General features: G+C 42.7%; 1 protein-coding gene across 3 annotated transcripts in view; it reads left to right on the top strand.

The window, feature by feature from the left end:
* The first annotated feature begins 5,374 nt into the window (after nucleotides 1-5,374).
* TMEM245 (transmembrane protein 245) overlaps nucleotides 5,375-26,937 on the top strand; it is a 74,148-nt gene continuing 52,585 nt past the window's right edge. For 2 of the 3 annotated variants that reach the window (XM_084857546.1, XM_084857549.1), the window contains exons 1-5: nucleotides 5,375-5,980; nucleotides 10,261-10,378; nucleotides 13,106-13,207; nucleotides 15,574-15,684; nucleotides 18,707-18,892. In XM_084857546.1, the coding sequence (XP_084713672.1) occupies nucleotides 5,432-5,980; nucleotides 10,261-10,378; nucleotides 13,106-13,207; nucleotides 15,574-15,684; nucleotides 18,707-18,892 (1,066 nt within the window). In that variant the 5' untranslated portion in view covers nucleotides 5,375-5,431. The remainder of the gene's footprint in view (nucleotides 5,981-10,260; nucleotides 10,379-13,105; nucleotides 13,208-15,573; nucleotides 15,685-18,706; nucleotides 18,893-26,937) is intronic. The other variant, XM_084857548.1, reaches the window with a different exon arrangement.

Genomic DNA, 26,937 nt, shown 5'->3' with positions numbered 1-26,937 from the left:
CAGGGTCATTAAGATCTTTCCTGTATAGTTCTTCTGTGTATTCTTTCCACCTCTTCTTAATATCATCTGCTTCTGTTAGGTCCCTGCCTTCTTTGTCCTTTAACATGCCCGTCTTTGCACAAAACATTCCCTTGAGATCTCCAATTTTCTTGAAGAGATCTCTAGTCTTTCCCATTCTGTTGTTTTCCTCAATTTCTTTGCATTGTTTATTTAAGAAGGCCTTCTTGTCTCCCCTTGCTGTTCTCTGGAACTCTGCATTCAGTTGGATATATCTTCCCCTTTCTCCCTTGCTTTTCGCTTCCCTTCTTTCCTCAGCTACTTGTAAAGCCTCATCAGACAGCCACTTGGCTTTCTTGCATTTCTTTTTCTTTGGGATGGATTGAGTTGCTGCCTCCTGAACAATGTTACGGACCTCCGTCCATAGTTCCTCAGGCACTCTGTCTATCAGGTCCAATCCCTTAAATCTATTCCTCATCTCCACTGCATATTCATAAGGGATATGATTGAGGTCATACCTGAATGGCTTGGTGGTTTTCCCTACGTTCTTCAATTGAAGCCGAAATTTTGCATCAAGAAGCTCATGATCTGAGCCACAGTCAGCTCCAGGTCTTGTTTTTACTGACTGTATAGAGCTTCTCCATCTTTGGCTTCAAAGGACATAATCTGATTTCGATATTGACCATCTGGTGATGTCCATGTGTAGAGTCGTCTCTTGTGCTGTTGGAAAAGAGTGTTTGCTACGATCAGCGTGTTCTCTTGGCAAAACTCTATTAGCCTTTGTCCTGCTTCATTTTGTACACCAAGGCCATTCTTGCCTGTTATCCCGGTGATTTCTTGACTTCCTACTTTAGCATTCCAATCCCCTATGATGAAGAGGACATCTTTTTTTGGTGTTAGTTCTAGAAGGTGTTGTAGGTCTTCATAGAACCGATCACCCTCAGCTTCTTCGGCCTCAGTGGTTGGGGCATAGACTTGAATTACTGTGATGTTGAATGGTTTGCCTTGGATTCGTACTGAGATCATTCTATCGTTTTTGGGAGTGTACCCCAGGACTGCTTTTCCCACCCTTTTGTTGACTAAGAGTGCTACTCCATTTCTTCTAGGGGATTCTTGCCCACAGTAGTAGATATAATGGTCACCTGAATTAAATTTGCCCATGCCTGTCCATTTTAGTTCGCTGATTCCCAAGATGTCAATGTTCAATCTTGCCATCTCATGTTTGACCACCTCCAGCTTACCTTGATTCATTGATCTGACATTCCAGGTTCCTAAACAATATTGTTCTTTACAGCATCGGATTTTCTTTTCACCACCAGACACATCCACAGCTGAGTGTCCATTCGGCTTTGGCCCAGCCGCTTCACTCTTTCTGGCGCTACTTGGAAATTCCCTCTGCTCTTCCCCAGTAGTATATTGGACACCTTCCGACCTGAGGGGCTCATCTTCCAGCATCATATCTTTTAGCCTTGTGATAAGTTCCATGGGGTTTTCTTGGCAAGAATACTGGAGTGGGTTGCCATTTCCTTCTCCAGTGGACCATATTTTGTCAGAACTCTCCGCCATGACCTGTCCGTCTTGGGTGGCCCTGCACGGCATAGCTTATGGCTTCACTGAGTTATGCACGCCCCTTCACCCCAACAAGGCAGTGATCCATGAAGGGGAGAACCCTGATAACTCTCCCTTAAAAAAAAAAAAAAAGATCTGGGAGCAGGGTTGATTAAAAACTCTTTTTAAATCATTTAAAAATCTGATTAAAAAATTCAAATTGGAATTATATTAATTTACTTAATTAATTTAATTTATTATTACTCAAGACATTCAGTGGGTCTTACTCCCAGGTAAGTGGGCATAGGATTGCAGTCTGTGTTTTTATGTCTTGTCTATCTACATACGTGCATGCGCACACACACGCAGAGGTTGGATTTGCACATCACTTTATGCCATGGTGGTTTATGAGCTACTCACAGTAGCTTATAAGCTACTGTATCCTCCCCACCCTTGATACTATATTTCCCTGCCCTGGCCCCCCTCCCTCTACAGCTCTCCTGCTCAGCCAGGATGGTATCCCGGTTTCCTTTGCGCTGGATACCACTCCCTGCCCTCACCTTGCAGCTCCTCTCTCAGAGCTGCCCAAAGGAGCAAAAACCCTGTTTGCACCAAAATGGGGGCTGCATGTATAAACCCTTGGAAATTTGCAGGATTGGGACAAAACTTCATAGTTTCTCCTAGCAGGGAAGCACCTGATCTTCCATTAAAGCCCTGCTTCCCTTCTCCCCCATCCCATTCCTTTCATTCCCCCAACTGGCAGTAGCACGCTTTTGACAGCTGCGTATTTTTTACGTTTTACTGTGTCATGGTATCATGGTAGCGCTATTTCGTAGTTCCACAATTGCGCACTTGGGAGATAGGGTGATTGGTGCTATATAGAGCAGCTCTTTTTTACTTTGTACTAAGTCGTGGTAGCGTGGTTGTGCTATTTCGGTGTTTCAGGGATGGTTTAGAGCTTTTGCCAGCTGGAGTAAAGTGGTGGTAGCAGTTTTGACTACTCTTGCCAAGCAACTCTGTAGGGGACCTTTAAACCACTCTCGAAGCCACTGTGGAGCACCAGACGACACGATAAGCCATGGTGATTTAAATAAACCTTACAGCAGACCATGTCTTATCAGAGTGGCTTATTTTGGCTTAATAAGCCACCCTGGCAGGGAAAAATCGCTCACAGATGACACAATAAGCCATGGTGGCTTATAGGCTACTGTGAGTAGCTTATAAACCACCATGGCTTATTGAGATGTGTGAACCCAGTCACTGTGTTACCAATCAAGCACTATTGTAAATCCCTCTCTGCTTGTAAAGCCCTCAAAACCTGATTCTTCTCTTCCATGCAGAGCCAGAGAGAGGGTTAAGAACATAAGTAGAGCTATGGCCAAAGGCCTATTTAGGCCAGCATTCTGTTTGCAGTGGCCAGCTAGATGCCCATAGGAAGGAAATGAGTGCAACAGCATCCTCCTACTTGTGTTCCCAGCAACTGGGTTTGGCTCCTTCTTTGCTTCTGAACTAAGAAGCCCATTTCATCACTGGCTTTAACTGGTGGGGTGAGTCTCCTTGGATAAGAGGGGGGCAATCTCAGGGGACCCTCATCAAGAAGCAGCAACAGCTCTCTTGTTGAAAGATCCCCCTACCCTCCTGTGGTGCACTTGTTGCACTGGGCAGCTAGGGAGAAAGAGCTGGTGTTCCAGAGAGCAGAGCTTGATTGAGGAGGAATCTCTCAGTGAAACTCCACGTACCTGATGCTCAAAAGGCTGGGTTAGCAGTAGAGACCCAGCCATTCACAAGGTGGCCAGACTTAGGGAGTTGGGTGTCGGCCATCCACTGAACAGCAGCATTGGGACAGACAACATCTCCCAGTTAGTTGTGGCTGTGTCAGACAGAATGTGCAAAGAGCAGATAATTCACCGAAACACTGAATACATTCCTTCAACGTTTCTCCTAAAAGGACCATGAATGGACAGCCCTCATGGTCATTCCCTGATTCAAAGCTAGAGCTGTCAGTCACAAAACGACACCCACTCTTCTCCGCCTCCCCCCCCCCCGGCATTCTTCGGTTATGGAGAGCTTGTGGGAGGTGCAAAAATGTATCAAATTGGGACAAACAAACAAAAACCCTCTGAGGTGGGTCCAAAGTCTCTGGAACAGCCCATATTGCCTTGGACCACTTCAGGCCTGAGAAGCCTCCTGGTCCAAACATCTCCAAAGCAGAGATACTTGCGTCGGATTCACACCCCATCCAAGGCATTGGCATGACCCCCTTAAATTGCCCATGGGGGTGTGGGGCCATTTTGAGCATAGGCAGGGAAAGGTTTAAGCATCATATTCCCTTCACCTGCATTTCTCCTTCAAATTGTGCCCTCCTGAAAATGCTTTTTGTTTTAAAAATGGCAATTAGGTTTTGCATTTATGTGCCTGTGAGGAAGGTTTTAGTGATAAATACCTTTTTAAAACAATGCAGCCAAATGTTCAATATAAAAAGGTGTCCACCTGCTTCAGATGGAGATAAAAACTGCAAGAACCCATTTGTTGACATGAATCAACACACCAGCCTGGATTTTTGGACTCTTTTGGGGTGTCGCTATGGCGACTGTCAAGAGTGCCTATATGTCAAAATTGACAACTACACCAGTATTTATGGGGGTTACAGATGACAACAGCTTCCTCTCATGACTCTCCTGTGTTTTCTCACCACTTTTTTCTTTTCTTTTTAAAAGAAAAGTTTTCCAAATTATAATTAGTTTTCTAAAATAAAAGCAATCAAAGCAACAAGAAGAAAAAGAGAAAAATCTGTATTTTTTCTTACCGTGGGAATTTTTTTTTCACTTAATGGATTTTCCACCATCTTTTTTCTTACTGTGGAAAATCCATTAAGTGAAAAAATATTAAAAAAATAAAAATTGAAATAGCTGCATGATGCCTTCTGCACGATGCTGTTAGCACTAGGGCCCGCTGTTTTGGTTTACAGTGATACCTTTTACAGAGCAATCATAAACTTTATAAGGCAAATCCTGCTGAGTTCAGTAGAACTTCCTAATAATTGTGCTTATTAGGCCTGAAGCTTTAATAAAAAGTATTTTGTTATTATCAGGCACCATCAATGTAACTGGTGATTTCATATCTTCACTGTTCAACATATTATGGCTCTAAAAGAAAGTGGTAGTTGCAGTAGGAAAATGAAATACCATGGGGGACTGTCTCTCTGTATGTCTCTTGAGCTACCAGAGAACTAGCCATGTCAGTCTGTGGTAGCAAAGCCAACAAAGGTCTTGTGGCATGTTGAAGGCTAACAAATATATTGTGGCATAAGCTTTTATGGGCACAACTACTTTGCCAGATGCATGATGTTGTCTCTGAAGCCAGCCTTCTCCAACCTGATCAAGATGAGGCTGGACACCCATCTGTTGGGGATGCTCTGACTTGGATTCCTGCATTGAGCAGGGGGTTGGACTCGATGGGCTTGTTAGGCCCCTTCCAACCCGACTATTCTGTGATCACCTCCAGATGTGGACTACAACCTGCATCATCCCCAGCCAGCATGGCCATTTCAGTGGTTAGGACTGTGTGTGCCCGTATGTATCTCTTTTGAGAAAAATGGAAAGTTGTTGTTAAATATATCGAGGAGCCTCCAAGGTCAAGCAACGCAAGAGGGAGCAGCAAGCGTGTTACAAGCCTCTGAAGAACCCAAAGCAATTTAGAAGAGGGGCGGAGGCTACATTTCCCAGAATCACTCGCTACCGACTCCCCACTGGCCAGCCTGGAAAACTACACTCCCCAGCATCCCCTGCGAGGTATTCGCTTTCCCTGGTTTGGCGCGGTTCTCTTCCCTGAGGCGAATCTGAGGGACCGTTGGCGGCAGGCGCAGCGTTGGTAGGCCGGCTGAGCTATGGCGGAGAGCGGAGACGGCCGCCCGCCCTCAAACCCGCTCTCCGAGCCGGAACAGGGCCCGAGCCCTGCCTCGCCGCCTCTGCCGCCGCCGCCGCTCCCGCGACTGGAGAAGCCGCTGCGCCAGGCCTTCTACAACACGGGGGCGCTGGTGCTGGCGGGGCTGTGCTGCGGGGCGGGCGTGCTGGTCTACTTCATCCTGGAGGCCTTCCTGCGGCCGCTGCTGTGGGCCGTGCTGTGCGGCACTTTCCTGCACCCGTTCAAGAACTCGCTGACGGCGCTGGGCCGCGGCTGGCTGCGCCGCCTCCGCCGCTCCGGCACGCCGGTGCTCCTGGCCGCCCTCCTGCTGCCGCTCTGCTTCGCCAACACCGCCGCCGAGGCGCTGGGCAGGCAGGTGCTGCGGCGCCGCCGGCTCCTCCTCCTGCTGGGCGCCGGAGGACCCGCCTTGTACGCGCTCTACGCCCTCGGCACCTCTCTCGGGATCCAGGTCGCGCTCGCGCAGGCTGCCCGCCTCATCTGCCAAGGGCTGGACTACTTCAGCAGCCTCTGGGTGAGTGAGCGGGCGGGCGGGCGCGCGCTCAGTCCCCGGAAGATGCGGCGTCGAGGGTCTCCGGGCACGTCCGCTGCCTCCGGGATACTGCGCTCTGGGCTGGACCGGAGTTCATCCTTTCCCACCGCCCCCGGAAACTTTCTGATGCGCTTCAGAACTTTGAAGCATGTACTGACGCGGATAGTGCTTCTTGGGCACGTGCAGAGTGATTCGTATTTCATTAAAGGCACTTAAAGGGCGCGATCCTGTGCATATTTAGACAGAAGCTATGCTGGCTGGGGAATGCTGGGAGCTGTAGGACTTTCTTCTGTCTAAACATGCATGGGATTACGCCCTTAAATACCTACCTTCCTGGTTAAGTCAGAGGATGCAGCTTCTAGGAAAGCTTGACGCCCAGCAGTGAGTGGAGAGCAGGGCTTAATCTGTGCTAGAGCTCAGATCTGGAAGATGAGACCTAAAGGATTGTGCCTCTAAGTATGTGTCAAGTGTGTCATTTGCATTCTGAGTTGACTACTTTGTTATCCTCATTTAACCACTCCAGGTGTGCCCTAGATCTCATCCCCTTGATCCCATCCCATCTCCCTATTGCCACCTGCCCTGGCATTGTTACTGCTCTCCACCACATAATCACCTCTCCTCCCTGGCTTTGCTGGCTCCTTCCCTACTATGTAAATATAACACTGTCTCCTCTGCTTTTTTTTTTTTTAATCCCTGGACCTGTTCTTGCTTTCTAACTACCTCTCTGTCTCCCTTCTGCCATTTGCCTTCAGACTCCTGGAACATGCTGCATATTCCCGCAGTCTCAGCTTCTCTCCTCCAGCTCTACACTTGCTACCCTTTGATCTGGTTTCCACCCATTTGCTTTACTGATAGTGCCCTCACAAAAATGATGTCCTTATTGGTACGAAATCTAAAGGTTTCTATTCAGTACTCATTCTCCGTTATGTTTCTGCTGCCTTTGATACAGTTGATCACTCTCTTGCTTGGCTCCCTTTATACCTCCATCTCTGTGATGCTGTCTTCTCTTTCTACCTGTCTAATGATTTCAGTGTTTTTGTAGTGGGGAGTTCTTCCTCTGCTTTCCTGTTCTGTGCTGGGGATCTGTTTTTGGCCCCCTATTCTTCTCACACACACTATTCCTAGGTGACCTCATCAAATCTCATGGCTCTCAGTACCACCTATACCCAGATGACACCCAGCTCTATCTCTACCCCTGAACTGTTCTCTCTTCAACCCACATCTCCAACTGCCTCAGGTGCTTTGTCCTTGTCTCAAACTCAGTGCGTCCAAGATCAAGGTTCTAATCTTTCTTCCCAAGCCCCTCCTCTCATGTATTTATTTTTATTGATGAGTTTGAATTGTGTTTTTGATCTGTTTTTGTTTTAATTGTATTTGTTTTTTGGAAGTTTACTGTTATATGCCTTGAGAGCCTTTTTTTGGCAGAAAGGTGGGATATGGATTTCATATTTAAAAATAATAAAGCAATAAATATGCTGTCCTTATCCATTGACAATATTACTACCACTCCTTTGTTCTCCTTATTCCATCTGTTGCCCTCTCTGTCCCCTTGGCTAAAATTCTAGTCCACACCCTGGTCATATCTTGCCTAGACTCTGCAGCCTTTTCCTGTCTGGTCTTCCGTTGTCTCACTTTAGTTTTCTCCAGCACTCTGCTGACAAAACCATTCTCCGCAGTCTGTTCACATGATGCCTCTCCTTAAATCTCCTTAAATCCCTGGCTTCTTGTCCACTCCTGGATCCAGAACAAGCTCTTTGTTCTTACCTTCAAAGCTTCCATAGCCTTGGCTCCCATATCTCTCTACTCTTACATCCTGATACATCCCTTCCTGTGACTTTTGCTTTTTCAACTTTATTCCCCGCAACCATCTGAAGGCCTTTTCCCTTAAAAGACTCTGCCCTTTCTCCCTTGCTAGCTTGAATGCCTGAAATTGAGTCCTGGTACACCTGAATGATGCTACTTCTCTTACTTTTTTCAAGTCCTTCCTCCTTTTCTTTGAAGCCTTTACTTTAACGAACACCTAGTTCCCTTGCCCTATGGTAACTCAGCTGTAACCAAGCTTAAGTATGTGTAACTGTACAATCTCATACAAGCCTACTCAGGAAAAAGTGGCATTGCATATTCCTTTTCTGTTTAGCCCTGCCTGTTTAGCCCTTCCTGCCCTGCCTGTTTCCCTGTGTCAAAGTTTAGATTGCGAGCTCTTCAGGGTGGGGACCTGTCCTCTTGTACTCTCTAAAGCACCATGCAGTTACTTGCAGTCACTCAAACTGTATCTGAGTAGGTCAGAAGGTGCAGCATCCAGGAAGGATGGGTGGTGATACCTCTTTTCTGAAATGAAATAATGGGCCATAGTATCACAATGCTATCACTCCTGTATCAGTAGGGGAAAAAAGGGTAGGGGGAGGTGAGCTTTCCCTGTTGCTAGAACCAGTGGGCACATTACACAGAATTAAGTCAAAGACTACAGGTTCAATTTACATGTAAAAATCTCCTTGTATTAAATTAGCATGTGAGGGAGAGGAGATGATTAAACCTTTCTCTAATGTGCTACTGTATTACATTCAGGGAGCTTTTTGCATAGGGGAGCATTCCAAAATGTAATCCCCACACCTGCAGGCTAAGCTAGTAAAGTGCAGAATTGTTCCTCTTCATTCTGTGTAATGTGTAGAACGGATCTTAGTGTTAGGATGAGGTAACTGGTCAGCTCACACAGCCCTGAAATAAGGACATCTAAATATGTGGACTGAGTTTGGGTGCATGGCTTGTTTTGCACACTTAAATCCCCATTTTTCACTGGGTACAACCAGTTTACAGCACCATGGCATTTCCTTTTTGTAATATATGTCTGAATCCTGTAATTAGAGGTTTTTGGAAACTCAGGGTCAAGAAGGAAGTGAAATGAACATCAGGGAGTTTTCATATTAAAGAGAAAAATCTTTTAGCACTTGGCCTTCTGACATTTAAGGTTGGCAGTACTTGGTATTCTTGTCATGAGTGACATTTGGTGGGCCCTATTAGCATTGCTATTGACAATAACACCAGGGAAGGTCCAAGTGTATGTTGGTGTCATATCACTGTGCCTAATGCTTGCATAGTCTTTTAAAGGAGCCTTTTGTATTGTACATAAAGTTGAAGTGCTTTGTTGCATTTGCTGCCTTTTCTTAGTTACCAAGATACACTATTGGAATCGTAACAGGAACCATCATGAGACTTCCTGGAGACTCCATTGCAGTAATTGTGCTCCATTATGTTGTCTTGCAATGAATATTCATCACTGGAAGACCAGTGGGAAGGCAAATTCGATGTTGACTATCATGAGGAAAAGCACTGAAATGTGTTAATATCATAATGCAAATCTGTGGTGCAGCCACATTTGGATTAATACTATGTACAGTTCTGGTCACCGCACCTCAAAAAAGATATTGCAGACCTGGAAAAGATGAAGAAAAGGGAAACTAAAATGATCAGGTGGCTGGAGCAGCTCCCCTATGAGGAAAGGTTACCATGTGTGTGGCTCTTTAGCTTAGAAAAAAGACAGGGCTTTTAAAATATAAAATTAAGCACGGTGTGGAAAAAGTTTTTCTCCTTTTCTCTTTCATAGCTAGGTGCGGGAGTGCATAATTTAAATGAGGAGAATGGCACACTGAGTATTCTCCCTGCACGCTGTCCTCCCCATTTAAATCATGCTGTTTGGATGGGGAGGATTGACCCTACTATTGTATCTCCTTCCCATCACAGTCACCCTCCCCTCTATCAACCTAACAGTTGGACAGTGCTTGCAGAGGGGAAGGGAATTTGGGGGCTTGGGCACCCACTCTAGGCCTTTAATTGCTGCATGTAGCCTATGGGCTGCAAGTTGCCCAACTGTGCAATATATTACTATAGTGTATGCCTATATCAGGGATGTTCAGTTGCTAGGTGGCACCATCTAGGAATAAAGCTTTCAGTTACAGAGCAGAAGCATTCAGGAATAGCCAGGACATCACACATCACATCTAAAAGGGAGATGTAATGTTAAAGTGTTGAATATCTCTGTCATTTAAAATTAGAAAATATTTTTCTTTTCCATATGGGTGGAACTACAGACAAAATGCTTGCTGTATCTTGATAAAAAAAAATTGGTAAGGTCTCCAGGGACTTGATAAAAGTTGTTGTGCTGAATCCAGCCCATGGGCTGTCAGTTGTGCACCCCTGATGTATATAGACTTTGGTTTGCCAGTGAGGGGCACTGACAGCTGTTTTTCTGCCTCTTTTCCTGTAAGATATGGACCTTGATAGCAAGCTATTTGTTGACTGTATTATTTAAGTGGAACCCAAGCACCGAACGTTACTTGAGAACAATCTCTGTTCCTATCTGGATTATACTGCTCTTCCATTTGGGTGAGTGAGTGCATAATAGTATCTACACATACAAGACCTTTCTATAGATTTCTGAAAGATGTCAAACTTGCCAAGTTTGCATGATAAATATTTTGCATTTATATTGATTAGGTGCTATAGTGATTAGGTTATTGGTTCTAGGTGAAAATGAACACTGTGGAATTGTCATAGACTAAAGTACAAAGCTCTTAATACAGTTCTCATTGTTTGAGGTAAAGAAGAGCAAGCTAAGCACACAAGAACTCAGCTTCAGTTTTATTTAATTCTCTTTTGAAAATAAGAAAAAAAATCCTTTCATTATTTCAAATTTTACAGAGTGAATTGGCTGACATTTTATGGTCCAGGGCTTGGCTCAGACATAAGACCATGCTTAACTCATGTGAATGAGGTTGGAATGAGCCTTGGACTTTTGCTCTCTGTCCTCCCTTGTATAGTGTGATTCCCTCCCTGGTTGCTGTCAGGCAATAGTTTGCTGTTACATCTGACTTGGTGAACTATGATGTGTGCTTAGAATCCCACAATTTAGGATTGTCAATGAGGGTTTGATCGTTGTTTGTCATTATATCCAAACCAAGCCAAGGATCTGGTTCAGATTTAACAGGAAACCATTTCCCTACTATATGAATGAACTTGCCTGATCCTCCCCATGCAGTCTTTCCCTTTTTCTATGCCAGAGGAAGAGATAAAAAATGTCACCTTTTGCTTGTAAAGTAACCACAGTTTGCTGTAACATCTGAACTTGGTGGTTTGTTTAAATTATGGTTAGTGAGAACAAGCCAAGATCAAACTCCTTTTAGACCTTGACTTGTTCTTACTAACCATAGTTTAAACAAACTGCAGTTTACCAAATTTGGATGTCATGGGCAAAAGCAGAAACTTTCTGTCTTCTCCTCTGGGTCTAGAAGAGAGAGAAGCAGAGGAGGAAATGTGTGAGCCGCTCAGGCAAACATGTTAATGTTGCGAGATATTGTGGTTTCTCATTATGTCTGAATTGGGCCAGAGCGTTAGGCAGGTCATTCATAGTTCTTGTCTGCATTTGATTGTCATGATAAAACATGGTGTTGGGTTTTTTACCCTTTATTAGTGGAATTAACTTTTTTTTGTTCGCCTCTTAATACTTTAGCCAATAATTGCCTTCCATCCTTTCGAGGTCCGTAAAATGAGTACCCAGCTTGCTGGGGGAAAGGTAGTAATGACTGGGGAAGGCAATGGCAAACCACCCTGCTATAGTCTGCCATGAAAACGCCAGCATAAGCAGCGTCCCTCTAGGGGTCAGTAATGACCTGGTGCTTGCACAGGAGGAACCTTTCCTTTCCTACCAAATTCAAAACATTTTTGCTTCATAAAACGAGTAGAGATCTCCAATTTATAAGGCTATTTTAAATCCAACTTTCCTCTAAGTAACAATTTCCCACATATTTCTTTTGTTTGACTCGTTTTATGTTTTTGCTTCAGATACAAGATATATTTAATCAAACATAATTATTTTTGTTTTGATTTTTATGCACTTCGGATTATTTTTAAAATAAAAATGCCCCTTATACATGCCTTCATTGTATTCCACATATGATAAACTATGATTTATCACGGTGGGGACGAACCTCTTGCCCCACCAGGCCCCCGTGCTCCTCCACCCCTCTCCACCTCTGGTGCAACCGTGAGGAGACTAGAATCTTTCCTTCTGTTTTAGATTAACCACAGTTTAAAGTATTGTCCAAACCCTAAATTAACGAGTTGTCCGAACCCTAAACTAATCTTAACTGGTTTGTCTGAAACAAGCCAGCTTTAAACCCATGGTTTAAAGTTGGCTTGTTTTAAACAAAACATAGTTTTTGTTTAATCATGGCTTGTCAAGTCCATGGTTAATCAAAAACAGAAGCAAAAGCTTCTGATTGCCTCCTTGCAGCTACATCAGAGGAAAGGGAAGAAGTATACGTTTGAGCTCGGGGAGGTTAACATCTTTCTGGTCGTGATAAACCATGACATTTTGTCATGACATCTGAATGCAGCTGTCTATTCTTAATACCTAAATTAGGGTTTTTTTTTTAACATCGTGTTTTCAGCAATAACATAATATTATCAAAGTTATTCTTTGAGGAAGTATGTCCTGTTTCTTGAAATCTGCATTATATTCATTCCATCTATCGTGGATGATACCTGCAAGGCCTTAAAAGTATTTTCAGTCATACCTTTTTGTCTGTCTGTTATGGCGTACACAGAGCTTGTGTGCCAATTCAGATGGGCCTCTAGAAAAATGCTGTCCCATGGTGGTTTTAAGATGTTGGTATTACTCTTTTTACAGAAGTGAGGAAAGTAAATAGGTGATATTCTTCAGTTGAATAATTGTGCATGTATTCTCAGTGGGGCAATGAAAATGTCTTCTTTTCCCTTGGTGAACTTTTCAGTCCTGGAAATCTTCAGTCTCATTGAAAAGGTTAAGTTCTTTTACATGGACTGAATGACATTCTGAGAAAATAGATTGATAGAGTTTTGTTTTTGTACTGCTAAGTAGTTGCACTATGTAAAAAAAAAACCTCTTGCAAAACAGGAGGAAACTTTAGCAAAATTTAATCTTAAATGTTTTGATTAATAATAAGTTTTCTCTATCTTGTGAGCAATGGTCACTGAATCATTCTTTGTATAGTTTCTGCTTTTGTGGCTACTTTATACATATTATTTATCTAAAAGAATGTGAAGGTTATTAAAGGAAAAACACATTTTTTCCAGCTTCTGCAGCAGGCTCTTGGAGGATTCCAGTATTTTTAGTTATCGTTGTCTTAATGACTGTGGGTATGTTGCATGAACAACTGAGTGGAAAAGAATCTTCAGGTAAGAAATAAGTTACTTTTATTGTAGTTTCATTTAGGGTGTCTTGTTTATAACAGAGCATAATTATGTTCTATAATGTAGCTTCTATACATGCAGAGGAGTTCTTGCATCGTTGTAGAGTTTCTAAGTTCTGAGGAGTAATACTAAAATTGAATGTCTGGGATGATTCTGGGGTGACTGACAGTGATTTCAGTTCATGAGTGAGAATGCCAAAATAACCCCTCAGAGAGGAAGGCTCTCATTCTGCGCCTTTGAATCTGATGCTGCCTTATACTCAGATCATTGTTTAGTGTGGCTTTCCCCAACCTGGTGCTCTCCAGATGTGTTGGACTACAACTCCCATAATTCCTAGCCAGCATGGCCATTGGGGATGGTAGGAGTTGCCCTCCAGGTGTGCTGGACTACACCAGGTTGGAGAAGATGGCTCTAGTGCTCACATGACCTCTCCCTGGTCTTAGGCAAGCTCTTCTTAAATGGTGATCCAGTGATTGAACCTGGAATCGACTACTGTATGGACTCACTAAACCAAATGGCTAGCAAACTTCCTCCATCATCTGATGACTCCTTGGAAGCAGTTAATTTGAAGAAAGGTTGGATATTGAAGGAAAGGGTAGCAAGGTTCAAGAGCTCATCTTCTTTTTATTCCTCTTTGGTTAGAGTCCTTCCCTCTATTATTTTCCCCATTTACCACACCCTTCTTTTGCTCCTTTGAAACCTACTCTGGTTTTCATCAGAATTTTCTGGACATGGTTTCAGGTTAAGCAGTAAAACTAGGCAGGCAAGTCTTTGAGAATAAGCTTACCAATGCCTACTCTGGACACGCTTACAGGATCTCTTATGACCATTCTCTAAATCCGTTTATAGATCAAGCACAATCAGAATAGTCACACTTATTTTTCTTTTTATAAGCAATAATTGATGCTAACTTTTAAAAGAGTAAATAGTGATGAAAATAATTTCCAGATTTCAGATGTAGTTGTAACTTTGTTGTGGATTACTTTATTTAGTAAATGAAAAACCCAAGGAGGAGGATGTCTATTGGCTGTCAGATATCTTTCCCAAAAGAAAAAAATCATCAATCACTGTCTATACTTAGGTTTATTTTTAGAAGTTTTAATTCACTGTTTTGCTAATAAAGATTCTATTGGCTTCCTTGAAGTTTTATTTCTTAATGTCTTCCTAGACTCCAGTTAGCTTTGAAGAAGAATAGTAGTTCTGTTTAAATGTGACTGGTAGCATACTCAAACAAGACCTGAAAAGATGTAGAGTTTTCAGCTACCAATGTGATATAAAAGTCATCCCCAAATGGTGGGTATGAAGCTGCTGCCAGTTGTCATTCTTTTAGGAGGGAAGAAGGCACCACGTCAGGACCAAGTTTTACTAAGCTAAGCTGGATGAGACCTTTGGAGCTGATTCCACCTGACGTTTTGAACCTCTCCGCTATTACGGAGTACTTGGAGTACTCTTCCGGAGTACTTGGGGCCAGCTTGGGCTGATCCACCAGTTATGGCCTTTGCTGGACAGGGATAACCTAACCACAGTGGTACATGTGCTGGTAACTTCCTGATTAGACTACTGCAATGCACTTTACGTGGGGCTGCCCTTGAAGTTGGCTCAGAAGTTGCAGCTAATGCAAAATGCAGCAGCTAGACTGCTGACCGGAACACCTCATAAAAACCATATAACACCGGTTTTAAAGGAATTGCAGTGGCTGCCAATACGCTTCCGGTCAGAATTCAGTGTTTTGGTGATGACATTTAAAGCCCTAAGCAGCTTGCGACCTTGATATTTGAGGGAGCGCCTTTCCCTGTATATGTCTGCCTGAGAACTGAGATCTGTTGGAGGGGCCCTCCTCTGCGTCCCAGCAGTACAAGACGTACACTATGGTGGGACGTGGGAGAGAGCCTTCTCTGCTGTGGCACCCCGGTTGTGCAATGCCCTCCCCTTGGAGGCCCGATTGGCGCAGACATTGGTCTTGTTTCAGTGCCAAGTAAAAACGTGGCTTTTTACGAAAGCCTTTGAGGGCTAAATGCATTCCCTAGCATATTGTTTTAACTGTTTTATGGTTTTAGATTTTAACTGGTTTTAGCTTAATAGTTTAATATGTTTTTAGGTGTTTAAATTATTTATTGTTTTATGCTGTTTACATTGACATTATATGTATGCCGCCCTGAGATCTTAATGATATAGGGCGGGATAGAAATGTTTTAAATAAATAATAATAATAAAATATTATGCTTATGCACACAGTTCTGTGCTGTATCAGTTGAACTGAAATAGTTTAACTGGAGAAATGGGCAGCTTATTAAAATGTGATTGAACGTCTTCTGGGCTTTTTATTTGGCTCTGTATCTATTTATTTTTAGGGGGAGAACTTCCTGGTCAGATGATTTTCATTGCAGCATCTACAATTGCCATGGCAATATCAGTTACAGGGTATGAATCAAGTAATGAAGAACATCTATCACAACCCTCAGGTGACTGAACACTCTGTAAGAATACTAGACTTTTCTCAATATGGTTTGCATGCTTTAGCTTGATCTTTGAATTAATCTTTCTGTGATTGCTTTCAGATTGGTGGATTCAAGACAGTCATTGGTGCTTAAACTATTATTTGGTTGCAGGATGTAATATTGTGTACTATATATTTCAGCTGGACTAGGCTGATCCCTTGATCAAAATCATTTATATTCCTTTTCTTCCTGGTGAAATTTAGCAAAGATGAGAGAAGCCTAAGATTCAAGAATGAGACAGCTTAGAATAAGAACTGAGTAGACTACAAAATAATTCTAAGTGGTCAGATAGTAACTAGAAAAATAAGTAAAAATGGAAGCCAGCCTAGAAATATTTTAAATAAATAAATAAAATAAGTTAGATTCAGTTCAGACATTACCTTAAACCATGGTTTATCCAAACCATAGTTTAGAACAGAGGTGGGCAAGTTGTGGCCCTCCAGATGTTTGGCCTACAACTCCCATGATCCCTCACCTTTGGCTATGCTGGCTAGGGCTGATGAGAGTTGTAGGCCTAAACACCTGGAGGGCCACAGTTTGCTCACTTCTGGTTTAGAGCTTTATCCATTGTTTCAACTTTCAAACATACCTTTATATAATAGCCATATACAAGGTATGCAGTTGAAACTAAATAAATCTATCACTAGAATAATTCCGAATATGAAGTAGTGATTTACAAATCAAGCAGTCCCAAATTCATTCATAGTGCAATCCCATACATGTCTACTTAGAAGTAAACCCCATTGAATTCAATGGGGTGTACTTCCAAGTTAGTGGATGTAAGAGTACAGGCTCAGACTTAAGAAGTCAACCTCATAACAACTGCTGAACATGTTTCGATTCAGTTTTATTCTGTGACTATTGTGCAACATATGAAATTTCAGTTCATCATCGTCAGTGTTTATTTATGAATGATCATTCATACTTGCTTATGTTGTAGAAGAAAATTTTGCTGATCAAACAAGGCTTTAAACTATAGTGCTAAAGTATATTCTGAACAAACTGCATAAGTCCAGTATTCTAAGAGAATGTTCTCAGTAAGGTTTTTGCATACTGTTAGATCAGTCTTTTCACAGTATAGTTCTGTGTTTTTTGATCGCATCTATTTTTCACTTTCCACTTTCAAATGAATGGGTAAACTATGATTTAGAGCCGCTTGTTGTTGTTGTTCAGTCGTTCAGTCGTGTCCGACTCTTCGTGACCCCATGGACCATAGCACGCCAGGCCTTCCTGTCCTGCACTCTCTCCCGGAGCGTGCTCAAGTTCATATTCATTGCATCCGTGATGCTATCTAGCCATCTCATCCTCTGCCGTCCCCTTCTCCTTTTGCCTTCAGTCTTTCCCAGCATCAGGGTCTTTTCCAGGGAGTTTTCTCTTCGCATTAGGTGGCCAAAATATTGGAGCTTCAGCTTCATTATCTGTCCTTCCAATGAGCAGTCAGGGTTGATTTCCTTTAGGATGGACTGATTTGACCTCCTTGCAGTCCAGGGGACTCGTAAGAGTCTTCTCCAGCACCACAGTTCGAAAGCATCAATTCTTCGGTGCTCAGCCTTCCTTATAGTCCAGCTCTCACAGCCATACATTACTACTGGGAAAACCATAGCTTTGATTAGACAGACCTTTGTCGGCAAGGTGATGTCTCTGCTTCTTACTATGCTGTCTAGGTTTGCCATAGCTTTCCTCCCAAGGAGCAAGCGTCTTTTAATTTCATGGCTACAGTCACCGTCTGCGGTGATCTTGGAGCCCAAGAAAGTAAAATCTGTCACTGCTTCCATTTCTTCCCCTTCTATATGCCAGGAAGTGATAGGGCCAGATGACATGATCTTAGTTTTTTTAATGTTGAGTTTCAAACCAGCTTTTGCACTCTCCACTTTCACCCTCAACAAGAGGCTCTTGAGATCCTCTTCGCTTTCTGCCATTAGGGTGGTATCGTCTGCATATCGGAGGTTGTTGATAATTCTCCCGGCAATCTTAATTCCGACCTCTCATTCATCCAACCCGGCATTTCTCATGATGTACTCTGCATATAAGTTAAATAAGCAGGGTGACAATATGCAGCCTTGTCGTACTCCTTTCCCAATTTTGAACCAATCGGTTGTTCCATCTCTGTTTCTTACTGTTGCTTCTTGACCCTTGTACAGGTTTCTCAGGAGACAGGTAAGGTGGTCTGGTACTCCCATCACTTTAAGAATTTGCCACAGTTTGTTGTGATCCACACAATCAAAGGCTTTAGCGTAGTCAATGAAGCAGAAATAGACGTTTTTCTGGAATTCTCTTGCTTTCTCCATGATGCAGCGAATGTTGGCGATTTGATCTCTAGTTCCTCTGCCTCTTCGAAACCTTAGAGCCGCTTATCTACTTCCATTTTCTGTTTACTCAGTACTTCTGTCCCTAGGTACAGTGACCTCCAGAAGTGGAACAATGGCTACAGTGATGCCTTACAAATTCAGACATCACGCCAAGTTATGGTTTGCAAGCCCACATCAAACCATGTTTTTTTATTCAGATTTTCTGTCTCTTTTGTCAGTTCAACTATCACCATAGATAAGCTTCCTTAATCATGGTTTGGCATGATGTCTGAACAGATTATGAATAAATTACTATAAGAATTTCTGTTTGAGATTTGGAAATTTAAAAACTTCCTGTAGCAAAATGTTCATTTTGAGCTGAGCTGTACACTTTAACTTTGAAGCACTGAAATCTTCTCCAATAGCAAAAAATACTTATTTTGACTTTGTTTTCTTTATAACTGGAAATGCATGTTTAAACTAGTTTAGTTCTGGGTGTGTAGGGAATTAGTGGGAATGGCAATGAGGTGTGTAGTGGCTTGCATGGGTTTTATATGAGACTAGCAGGTAGGGCTCCCAGCTATCCTGGAAGTGGTTATGATTGCGGATGTCCTGAATAGCATTTCATGTCAAAGCTTGCTAATCTACCAGGACATATTTCTTGTTGAATGTATGAGAGATGACTATTTTTCTTCCAGCAGCCACAGGAACTGATGATCTTGCTTCATCCACTGTGAGTGGCAGACAGAGACCTGAGATCAGAGCGCTTCTTAAAAAGAAGAAAACCAGTGACATCTACTTTGTTCTGCTTGCCTGGGCCATTGTAATAGTCCAGATCTGGATGAATCTCTGGATAATTCAGCTGCTGCCAGTACCCGTTGCAGGTTATTAATTTATGTTCTTATACTGTAAGGTAAAACAATGGGCAGTATCCATCTGTTCTGAACTATGCACAAGAGGAGAATCCGACTAGTTTATGTTTTCATAAGCATGGTTGTGCAAGTGTAACGCACAAACACTTGTGCACTGGAAAGATTCGGCAGAGCTCCACTAGTGCTATATGATTTGCAGAATGACACCATTGGATACCGCCCAATATCATTGAGATGAAACTCCTTAAGCCAAAAAGAACCTTACATAAGGCTGGTTTTATTTGAGCTATCATATGTTAACAATATTTATTCCTCCCCTATCTGCTATAGTAACCCACCCTTAGTCAAGTCTTTAAGTCTCCAAGGGCAGATCAGGTGGAGAGGTAAGAACGACAAGTCATTTTTGACACTTTTGTTAATATTTTTGATATTCATAAACTGTTAGGGGAATTTCCCACTCCCACTTCTCCACTGCAGCCCCCCAAAAGCTATTACTATGCATTGGGGGACCCTCAAGAACAGTGTCGGTTGTGATACAGAGGGGAAATGGAAAGAAATCAGGCAGAGGCACGTTGCATGAGCCTGCTGAGTCTATCTCCTAATGCCCTACCTAGCTAAATAGGAAGAGATCATATGTATTATGTGCTTCACAGGATCCATAGTAAGAGGGAACAGTTGGGTCAGCATGGAATCCAGGGAGCATAGCTAGCAATCTCCAACTGAAGAGCCTTAATACAACGCTTGTACATTTATAGACCCTTGTCTGTAAAACTGGTGCTATGGATGACCTGTTTTAGGCAACCAATTGAATCCAAGTGTACTTTTGCCCCTTAACAAAGGGTAGCAAGATGTCCTTTTGTCCTTTAGGAGGACAGGTTGAGGGTCTGGGCAAAACAAAGGTCAGTTACCAAGTTTCAAATTGTGTATAATTTTCTATAGTTAACCTGTTGCCTCCCCAATTCACTATGACATTGACATTGCTTAGATCCTGGGCTTTTACATTCCATTTGCTACCTTGCTACCCTCTTAACACATACCATACCCTGCCCTGCAAATCCTAGTTTCTTGTTTCCCATTCTCACTCCCCCCTTTTTTTGTTAAATGGAGCCTGATCTTGACTCAGATCCTTTACCACCCTTTGTTCAGTGGAACCCAATCTTGGACAGCCCCTTGTCACCTTCCTCTGGGGCACCTGGTTCCAGTAAGGCTTCAGACTGTATTGGTTTATGCTCCCAGTTGTTTATGGCATGCATAGCTAGAAAGCAGTTTGCAACAACCTTATTGGGGGCAGAACACCATCAGTTCAAATCTAGGTAAGGTAGGAACAGACAAGTTGGCACTTTCCTGTTGTGTGTGCTCTTAATTCTTATATCCTAATGTTCTTTGGAATGTTCAAGAACAGCTTCCATTTTGCTCTGACTGGTTTCTCTTTCAGACACTGATGGGCCTTCATTTGCTTAACTTTAGCAGTATTACAGAGTCAGGTGTTTCCATAGCATTACAGAGTTAGCAGCCCACACATACACATATATCGCTGGGTTCAGATGATTATATCTCATCGTAAAAAGCTGTGATATGAAATGTCCTTTTGCTTGCTCACACAGTTCCTTCTTGCTGATCTTCTGGACAAGCCTGAATGAAGTGCAATTAACCACAGTTTCCCATTTAATCAAAACCAGGAAGCTATGGTTACCAGCTTTGGCACAAGTTAAGATTTATACCAACTTTAAAATGTGGTTTAAGATCCTGGCTTGTTCCAAAGTTAGCAACCATTGGAAACTTCTGCCAATGGAAATTTCTGCCAATGGAAACTATTGGAAATTTCATTCAGGCATGCCATGAATGCTGGGGTAAAAGGGTTGTGTGCATGGGCAAAAGGCGTGTTATTAAGCCAAGATATGTTTATCTGAACCCAGCCTCATTTTGTGGGGAAACGTCTGCATACTAATGCATTATGATACCTTGGTATGTAGATATGTCTGCACTTAAGTATTGTTTTGACTCTTGAATACAAACAAAACTACTTGTCATAAACTTTCTGTCATTGAAGGATTTGTTTTTGTTATTGCTTTTCTTTGTTCCTGATCACCTGGGTAATTTTCTATTTTTTGAACAGCTCTTTGAAAAACTGCAGTGGTCCTGTGTTAATTTGGAGAGGTTTTTATATAGAAATATTCAGTTTCAAGCTAATTTTACACATTTACTTTTTTGAACCCTAATTGTAGGGATTATGTGCCCCCATATCAATGGTTAGTCCAGTCTGTAAAGAACTGTGTTGATGTAGCTTGGATAGAAAGTGTCCTACTTGAATCTGTGGAGAATCAGAATGTAAAGGCTGGAATGTTTTCTTAGAGAGAAAGCTCTTATGGGAGGATCGAGTTAGTTTACAGTTTCAGAGTCAGGGATCCAAGAAAGACAGTGGTAGAGCAGAGTATGGCTGTCTGTGCACGCAATTCTATGGTACAACAGTAGTTTCCTTCCAGTGTATGTAGCAGTAATGGGTTGTATCCATTGGTGTCATTCTGCTAGTGCAAAGCTTCTTCCACTTATGGAAACCCCATTTTCATCCTTGTGCAAGTGTCAAATCCAGCACTTGGATTCTGCTTGTGCAAGGCATTCTGTACACTGTTCCACAACTGTTTATTTATTTATTACATTTCTAATCTGCCCAATAACCAATGTTCTCTGGGTGGATTACAAATAGTTAAAAGACTAAGATGCCATAAAGGTAAAGGTGTCCCCAACCAGTCGTGTCCGACTCTAGGGTGCGGTGCTCATCCCTGTTTCTAAGCCGAAGAGCCAGCGCTGTCCAAAGACGCTTCCGTGGTCATGTGGCCGGCATGACTGAACACAGAGGTGCACGGAACGCTGTTACCTTTCCCGCCGAGGCGGTACCTATTTATCTACTTGCAATTTCTTGCTTTCGAACTGCTAGGTTGGCAGAAGCTGGGACTGAAGACAGGAGCTCACTCCGTCACGCAGCACTCGGGTCTCGAACTGCTGACCTGCCGACCTTCCAGTCTGCAATTCAGTGTCTTAATCGCGGTCCCATAGTAACAGTTAAAAATATAAAATACAATACAAATGTTTAAGAGAATACAATCCGATCCAAAACTTCAGGTTGCTTATGCTAGTTGCTCTGCTAGTGATTGTGCAACCACTAGTGGAATGATACCAACTCTTGTATTTTTTCCCCTGGCATAATGTTGGATATAATCTAGTATACTTAATTACGTTGTTGTTGGCACTATGGCACTACAGCTGCTGGAGATGTGGGGAGGGAAAGGGTTGAATTCTACCCCTGCCCCCCCAGTCCAAAATCTGTTGTCTGTGCTGGCTGCTGTGAGAGAAAAGTCTGGATGCCTTCAACAAAGTGCAGACTGCAGCATGAAAGGATCTGGGCTAACGTCCAGCAGCAAAGAATTTCTCCTGGCAGTTGGTTCCCCTGCATGTGATAATGGATGCCATGATGGTTTTTCTGAAGTAGTCATCAAAGAGGTTGGACTATTATTTCAAATATAAAAGCAAGCGATTGTAGCTCTGTAGAGCTAATTTGGGGTCCATAGATCAGTTAGGATATGTTATTACAGGGTCGCCCATAATTTTTCATTTATTTGCAACAGTTTGTTTTGCTTTCTATCCACCACTGACTTAGGGAGCTGGTTTTACAGTATAAGAATACTTCAGAAGTTGGCAAATAAATTATTTGGTCTTGCCTTGCCCTGGTAGACTTTATTGGTGCTCATAAATCATCCTATGTCATTTATTCTTTAGAACACCACAGTCAATTAAAATCTTATAATATGACATAGCTTTCTGTTGCTATAAATAATTTTAGCCCTAAAGAATATGGCTATGCTAGCTTTTTTTCCTGATGAGTGAGGTATATTTAATTTTAATGCTACTTACACTTAAATGAGGCTTGGAAATTGTTCCTTTACACTTCTTACGTACTAATACAGACCGTTCAACAGTTGATTCTTGCGTAGCTTCCTCTATAGCCGCTACATTTTGTTCATTGCAAACGTCATCTTCACCAGCTTTCCTTTTCTTAATTAGAAATGTATCCATTTTACAGGTAATTCAACTGCAATTTAATGAATAAATCTATGCAAATTTATTTCTAGGTTTTAGCATTAACTAAATATGAAAATAACAGGACTGTTTTTAGCACTTATCTTTCTCTGTTTTTTCTTATGAAAATAACAGCACCTGCGCTCTACTCCCACAGCGATAAAGTGAGATAAAGATAGGAATCAGGACCAGGAGAAAATGTGAAAAATAAACAAAATTAACTAAAGTATTTACAATACATATTAGGACACATAGGTCCAGGTAGGAGCTCAGCTGCAAAAACACATGAAGTAGAGAAGCAAAAGTCCAACAAAAATGGTGTAAATATATATGTCTCACTACAAGGCTATACTGCTGTAAATATTTGCAATGCCTATGTCCAGAGTCCAGTTCCAGCACTCTCTGGTGGTACACTGCCAGTGGGTGGTTAATCCACAATTACAGCAGAGTAAAAATAAAAATAAATGGCAGAAATCAACTGAGCTCCGTTCCAACTGGCCAAGATGGCGGACGGCCCGCTCGGTGCAGTCCCAGGTGGCATTTCCACCTGTGTGTTACTTTGGGCTGGCCACGCGGCAGCGCGGTGCAGAAGTCCGTGAAGGGCACGCCTGAAACCACGCAGGGCTGGTGGCTGCTGCCACGTCTCTGCGCCGGTGTCGGCCGAGCTCTGTTCCCAGGGCAGTGCCTCCCTTCCCCTCTCTTCGCCCCGCACCTCTACCTTTCTGGGGAGCGCAGGCTCGAAGCTCCTTGCCTGCCCGGTGCAGCCCTCCCTGCTCTGGGGGTGTCCAGCGGGCCGTTGTTCTCCCCCGCTGCCCTGCAGCCGCACCGAGGACATGTGGAAGCCTCTCGCCCGAGCTGATTGCAAATTGCTCGACTAATTGCTCTGCTAACTTCGAATTCTCCACACTCCTCGTGCAGCCAGCGTTACCACACTCCTCGCCGTACCGCTCCAACACCGCCAGTCACGTGCGTCCTGCATCAAGACGCCACGTGATCCTAAAGCAGCTAATGTTAAAGCACCTCAGCCTTAGCAGCTAAGCTGCTTTAACATTAGCTCCTTTAGGAAGTTCCAGGGGAGGGACCAAGCGAAGCAAACGTAAGTAAGGGAACTCCGCGGTGCCCTTCCGCACAATTTTCGCACGACACACCTACACACTGCCGGCGACACACTAATGTGTTGCGACACACAGTTTGGAAAGCTCTGGTTTAAAGAGTCAGGAATGTATGATCAGGAATGTTCTGTGGATTTGCATGTTCCCTCCTTCCCTGCATACTAATTCTTTACCTCCTAATTTGCCTAATTAGTTTTCTGAGACTACTGAACTGGGCAAACTGGTAAGTGCTAAGCATAGTTTGCCTCCGAACCATGGTTTGAAGTAGGTTTGCAAACTATGGTTTGGAAGAAATCACAGTTTGTCCAATTTGGGCATCAGTGACAAGTGATGGTTAGGCAAACCAGGAGAAGGAGGGAGCCATGGCACACTCCCCATCCCCTAAGCCACGGTTTGGAGGTCTACTAATGTGATGTCTGAATTGAGTCCTTGTGTAGAATCCCCAAACAGCTGTCAGAAAATTAGAAATGTAACCCTCTAGTGGATTTGAATTAATGGACAGTTTTGATTTCTAACCTGATGCTGTATATGTTGAACTTTTCAGCAGCCCTTATTGTATCCTCTTTGTCTCTTTACTGCTTGCTGTGACCATTTATACCATCAAACTGTTTAGAAATATATTATAACTTGCTTCATATTTGACAAATTGATTTATGTAGTTATGGTGTCTGTTACAAAGGTGTAGAGATTTTTTTGTGAGGCTTCAAACTCAAATTAGTATTGAAGAAACCCATGGGTTAAATAAACCATGGGCTAGCGTTATGTGTGAATCAGTTTAGTAGCTTTTTCTCTTTTCATGTTCCTCACCTAGAGTTCCATCTGCCTGGCGTCATTAGACTTCACATCTTATTTTTCACCATGCATGTATACTTCTCCATTTGTTATCTGTAAGAGCACTTTATGGACATTAGGTTGGACTTAGTCTTACTTAGGAGCTGTTCACACGTAACAACAACCCATCAGTTTAAAAACAGATGGGTTGTCATTATGTTTGAACCAGGTCTTAGAGTAGACCCACTGAAATAAGTGAGACTTGTTAGTAAGTCCCATTGATTTCAGTGGGTCTACTTTAAGTATGACTAAGTCTGGAACCAACCCATTGTATGTATGTTTTAAACTGGTGATAGCCACAGTGTGGATGAACAGAGGCTTGATAACATTACTTTATTTTTTAAAAATGGACACGTTAATATGCTTGATGTTTTGTTAGCAGCGGACTGGAGTACTCTATCATTAATCCTGTTGTGTGCCAGATAGACATTTTTGACAGGTGCTCAACTATATTTGAAACTAAACATTAATTCCAGTTTTTTTCAAAGCCTGGGGATATAAATGGCCAATTGTAGAACCATATTTTTAGCTACTAACTAAATGCTTAGAAAATTTCCTAGGGGGTTGGTGGGGTTTAGCCTCATCATTTTGTTGCTCGCCCAACAAATGTTGCTGTTCCTCTTTCTGGGTGTGCTTGGTGTGCCACTCTGAGATGAACAAGCTATAGAGGGAGGGAGACAGTGCTCTTTCAGGTTGCTACATAGTCTGATAAAATATGGCTCTGTGTGTGTGTGTGTGTGTGTGTGTGTGTGAGAGAGAGAGAGAGAGAGAGAATACATGCTCGCTCTCTCTCTCTCTCTCTCTCTCTCTCTCTCTCTCTCTGCATCTCTCTCTGTGCTATTCTTGATTAGGACTGCTACTCCAGGCCAAGTGCAATTGGGGGAGGGAGACTACCTTTCTACATGACTGCACAGCTTGCTGGGAAACAGCTTCCCACTTAGCTGCATACTCAGATTAGAGGGGGAGGTTGGCTGGTGACAATATCAACCTATCAGTTCCCTGGAATGGAGCACAGATTAGGAAAGGGAGGAAGGAAGTGCATTGCCAGGTTGCCGCATGGCCTAAAACCATTTCTCCACTCTTTCTCCAGCAAGCTTCATTCAGAGTATGGGTGAGGCAGTGGGGAAAAGAGGCACAAGGCTGTTCCCTGGCTCCTGCAGTTAGAGATATAGAAGCCTATAAACTAGCTTCTGTATTCATATACATTTGTTATTTAATTAAGAGTGCAATCCTATGCATGCTGCCTGGGGAAGGCTGGGAGTTGTAGGACTTTCTGTCTAAACATGCATAGGATTGCACCCTTAGTTGTTTCTTTTTAAAGCAACACATAAATTTGCCACTTGAGGGAGCCAATAGGGAGCAAGTCAAATGTCTCAGTAATGGAAAGACACTTTTGTTTATGCACAGTAGCATAAACAGTTACAGGAATGGTTGACAAGTAAGACTTCTGTTTTTGACATTCTATGCAGACATTAAAACTGACCTTTTTGACTGTGGAATTCTTGTACCTAGTCAGTTTAAAATTATAGTATGTTGCTTCAAGATTTTATTTATTGTAAGTATATTTATACTTACAATAAATACTTCGATCATATTCGAAGGGGATACTAATAATGAAAATAATAATACCATTAATGTAAGTACAAATAACAGAACAAACTAAAAGCTACAAAATCATAAAAGCATAAAACAATCAGAAAGATCAGAATTGCATCCAAAAAGTTTGGGAAAATAAAAAAATAATTTTGCTTGGTGGGGAACCAACTTGCTTCAATTTTAAAACTTTCTGGCTGCCAAATTCTGCATTAGCTGCAGTTTCCGAACCATCTTCAAAGGCAGCCCAACGTATAACACATTGCAGTAGTCTAACCTAGAAGTTACCAAAGCATAGAGCACTGATGTTAAGCTATCCCTATCCAGATAGGGCTGCAACTGGGCTACCAACCAAAGCTGGTAGAAGACACCATGCACCACAGAGGCCACCTGAGCCTCCAATGACAATGGTGGATCCAGGAGTACCTCCAAGCTGTGCACCTGCTC

Source organism: Heloderma suspectum, chromosome 5, assembly GCF_057233095.1.
Source record: "Heloderma suspectum isolate Gila_16-S chromosome 5, 16-S_ref, whole genome shotgun sequence".
Taxonomy (NCBI): Eukaryota; Metazoa; Chordata; class Lepidosauria; order Squamata; family Helodermatidae; genus Heloderma; species Heloderma suspectum.
The sequence above is the reverse complement of the archived record's forward strand: the minus strand, read 5'-3'. Positions and strand labels throughout refer to the sequence as shown.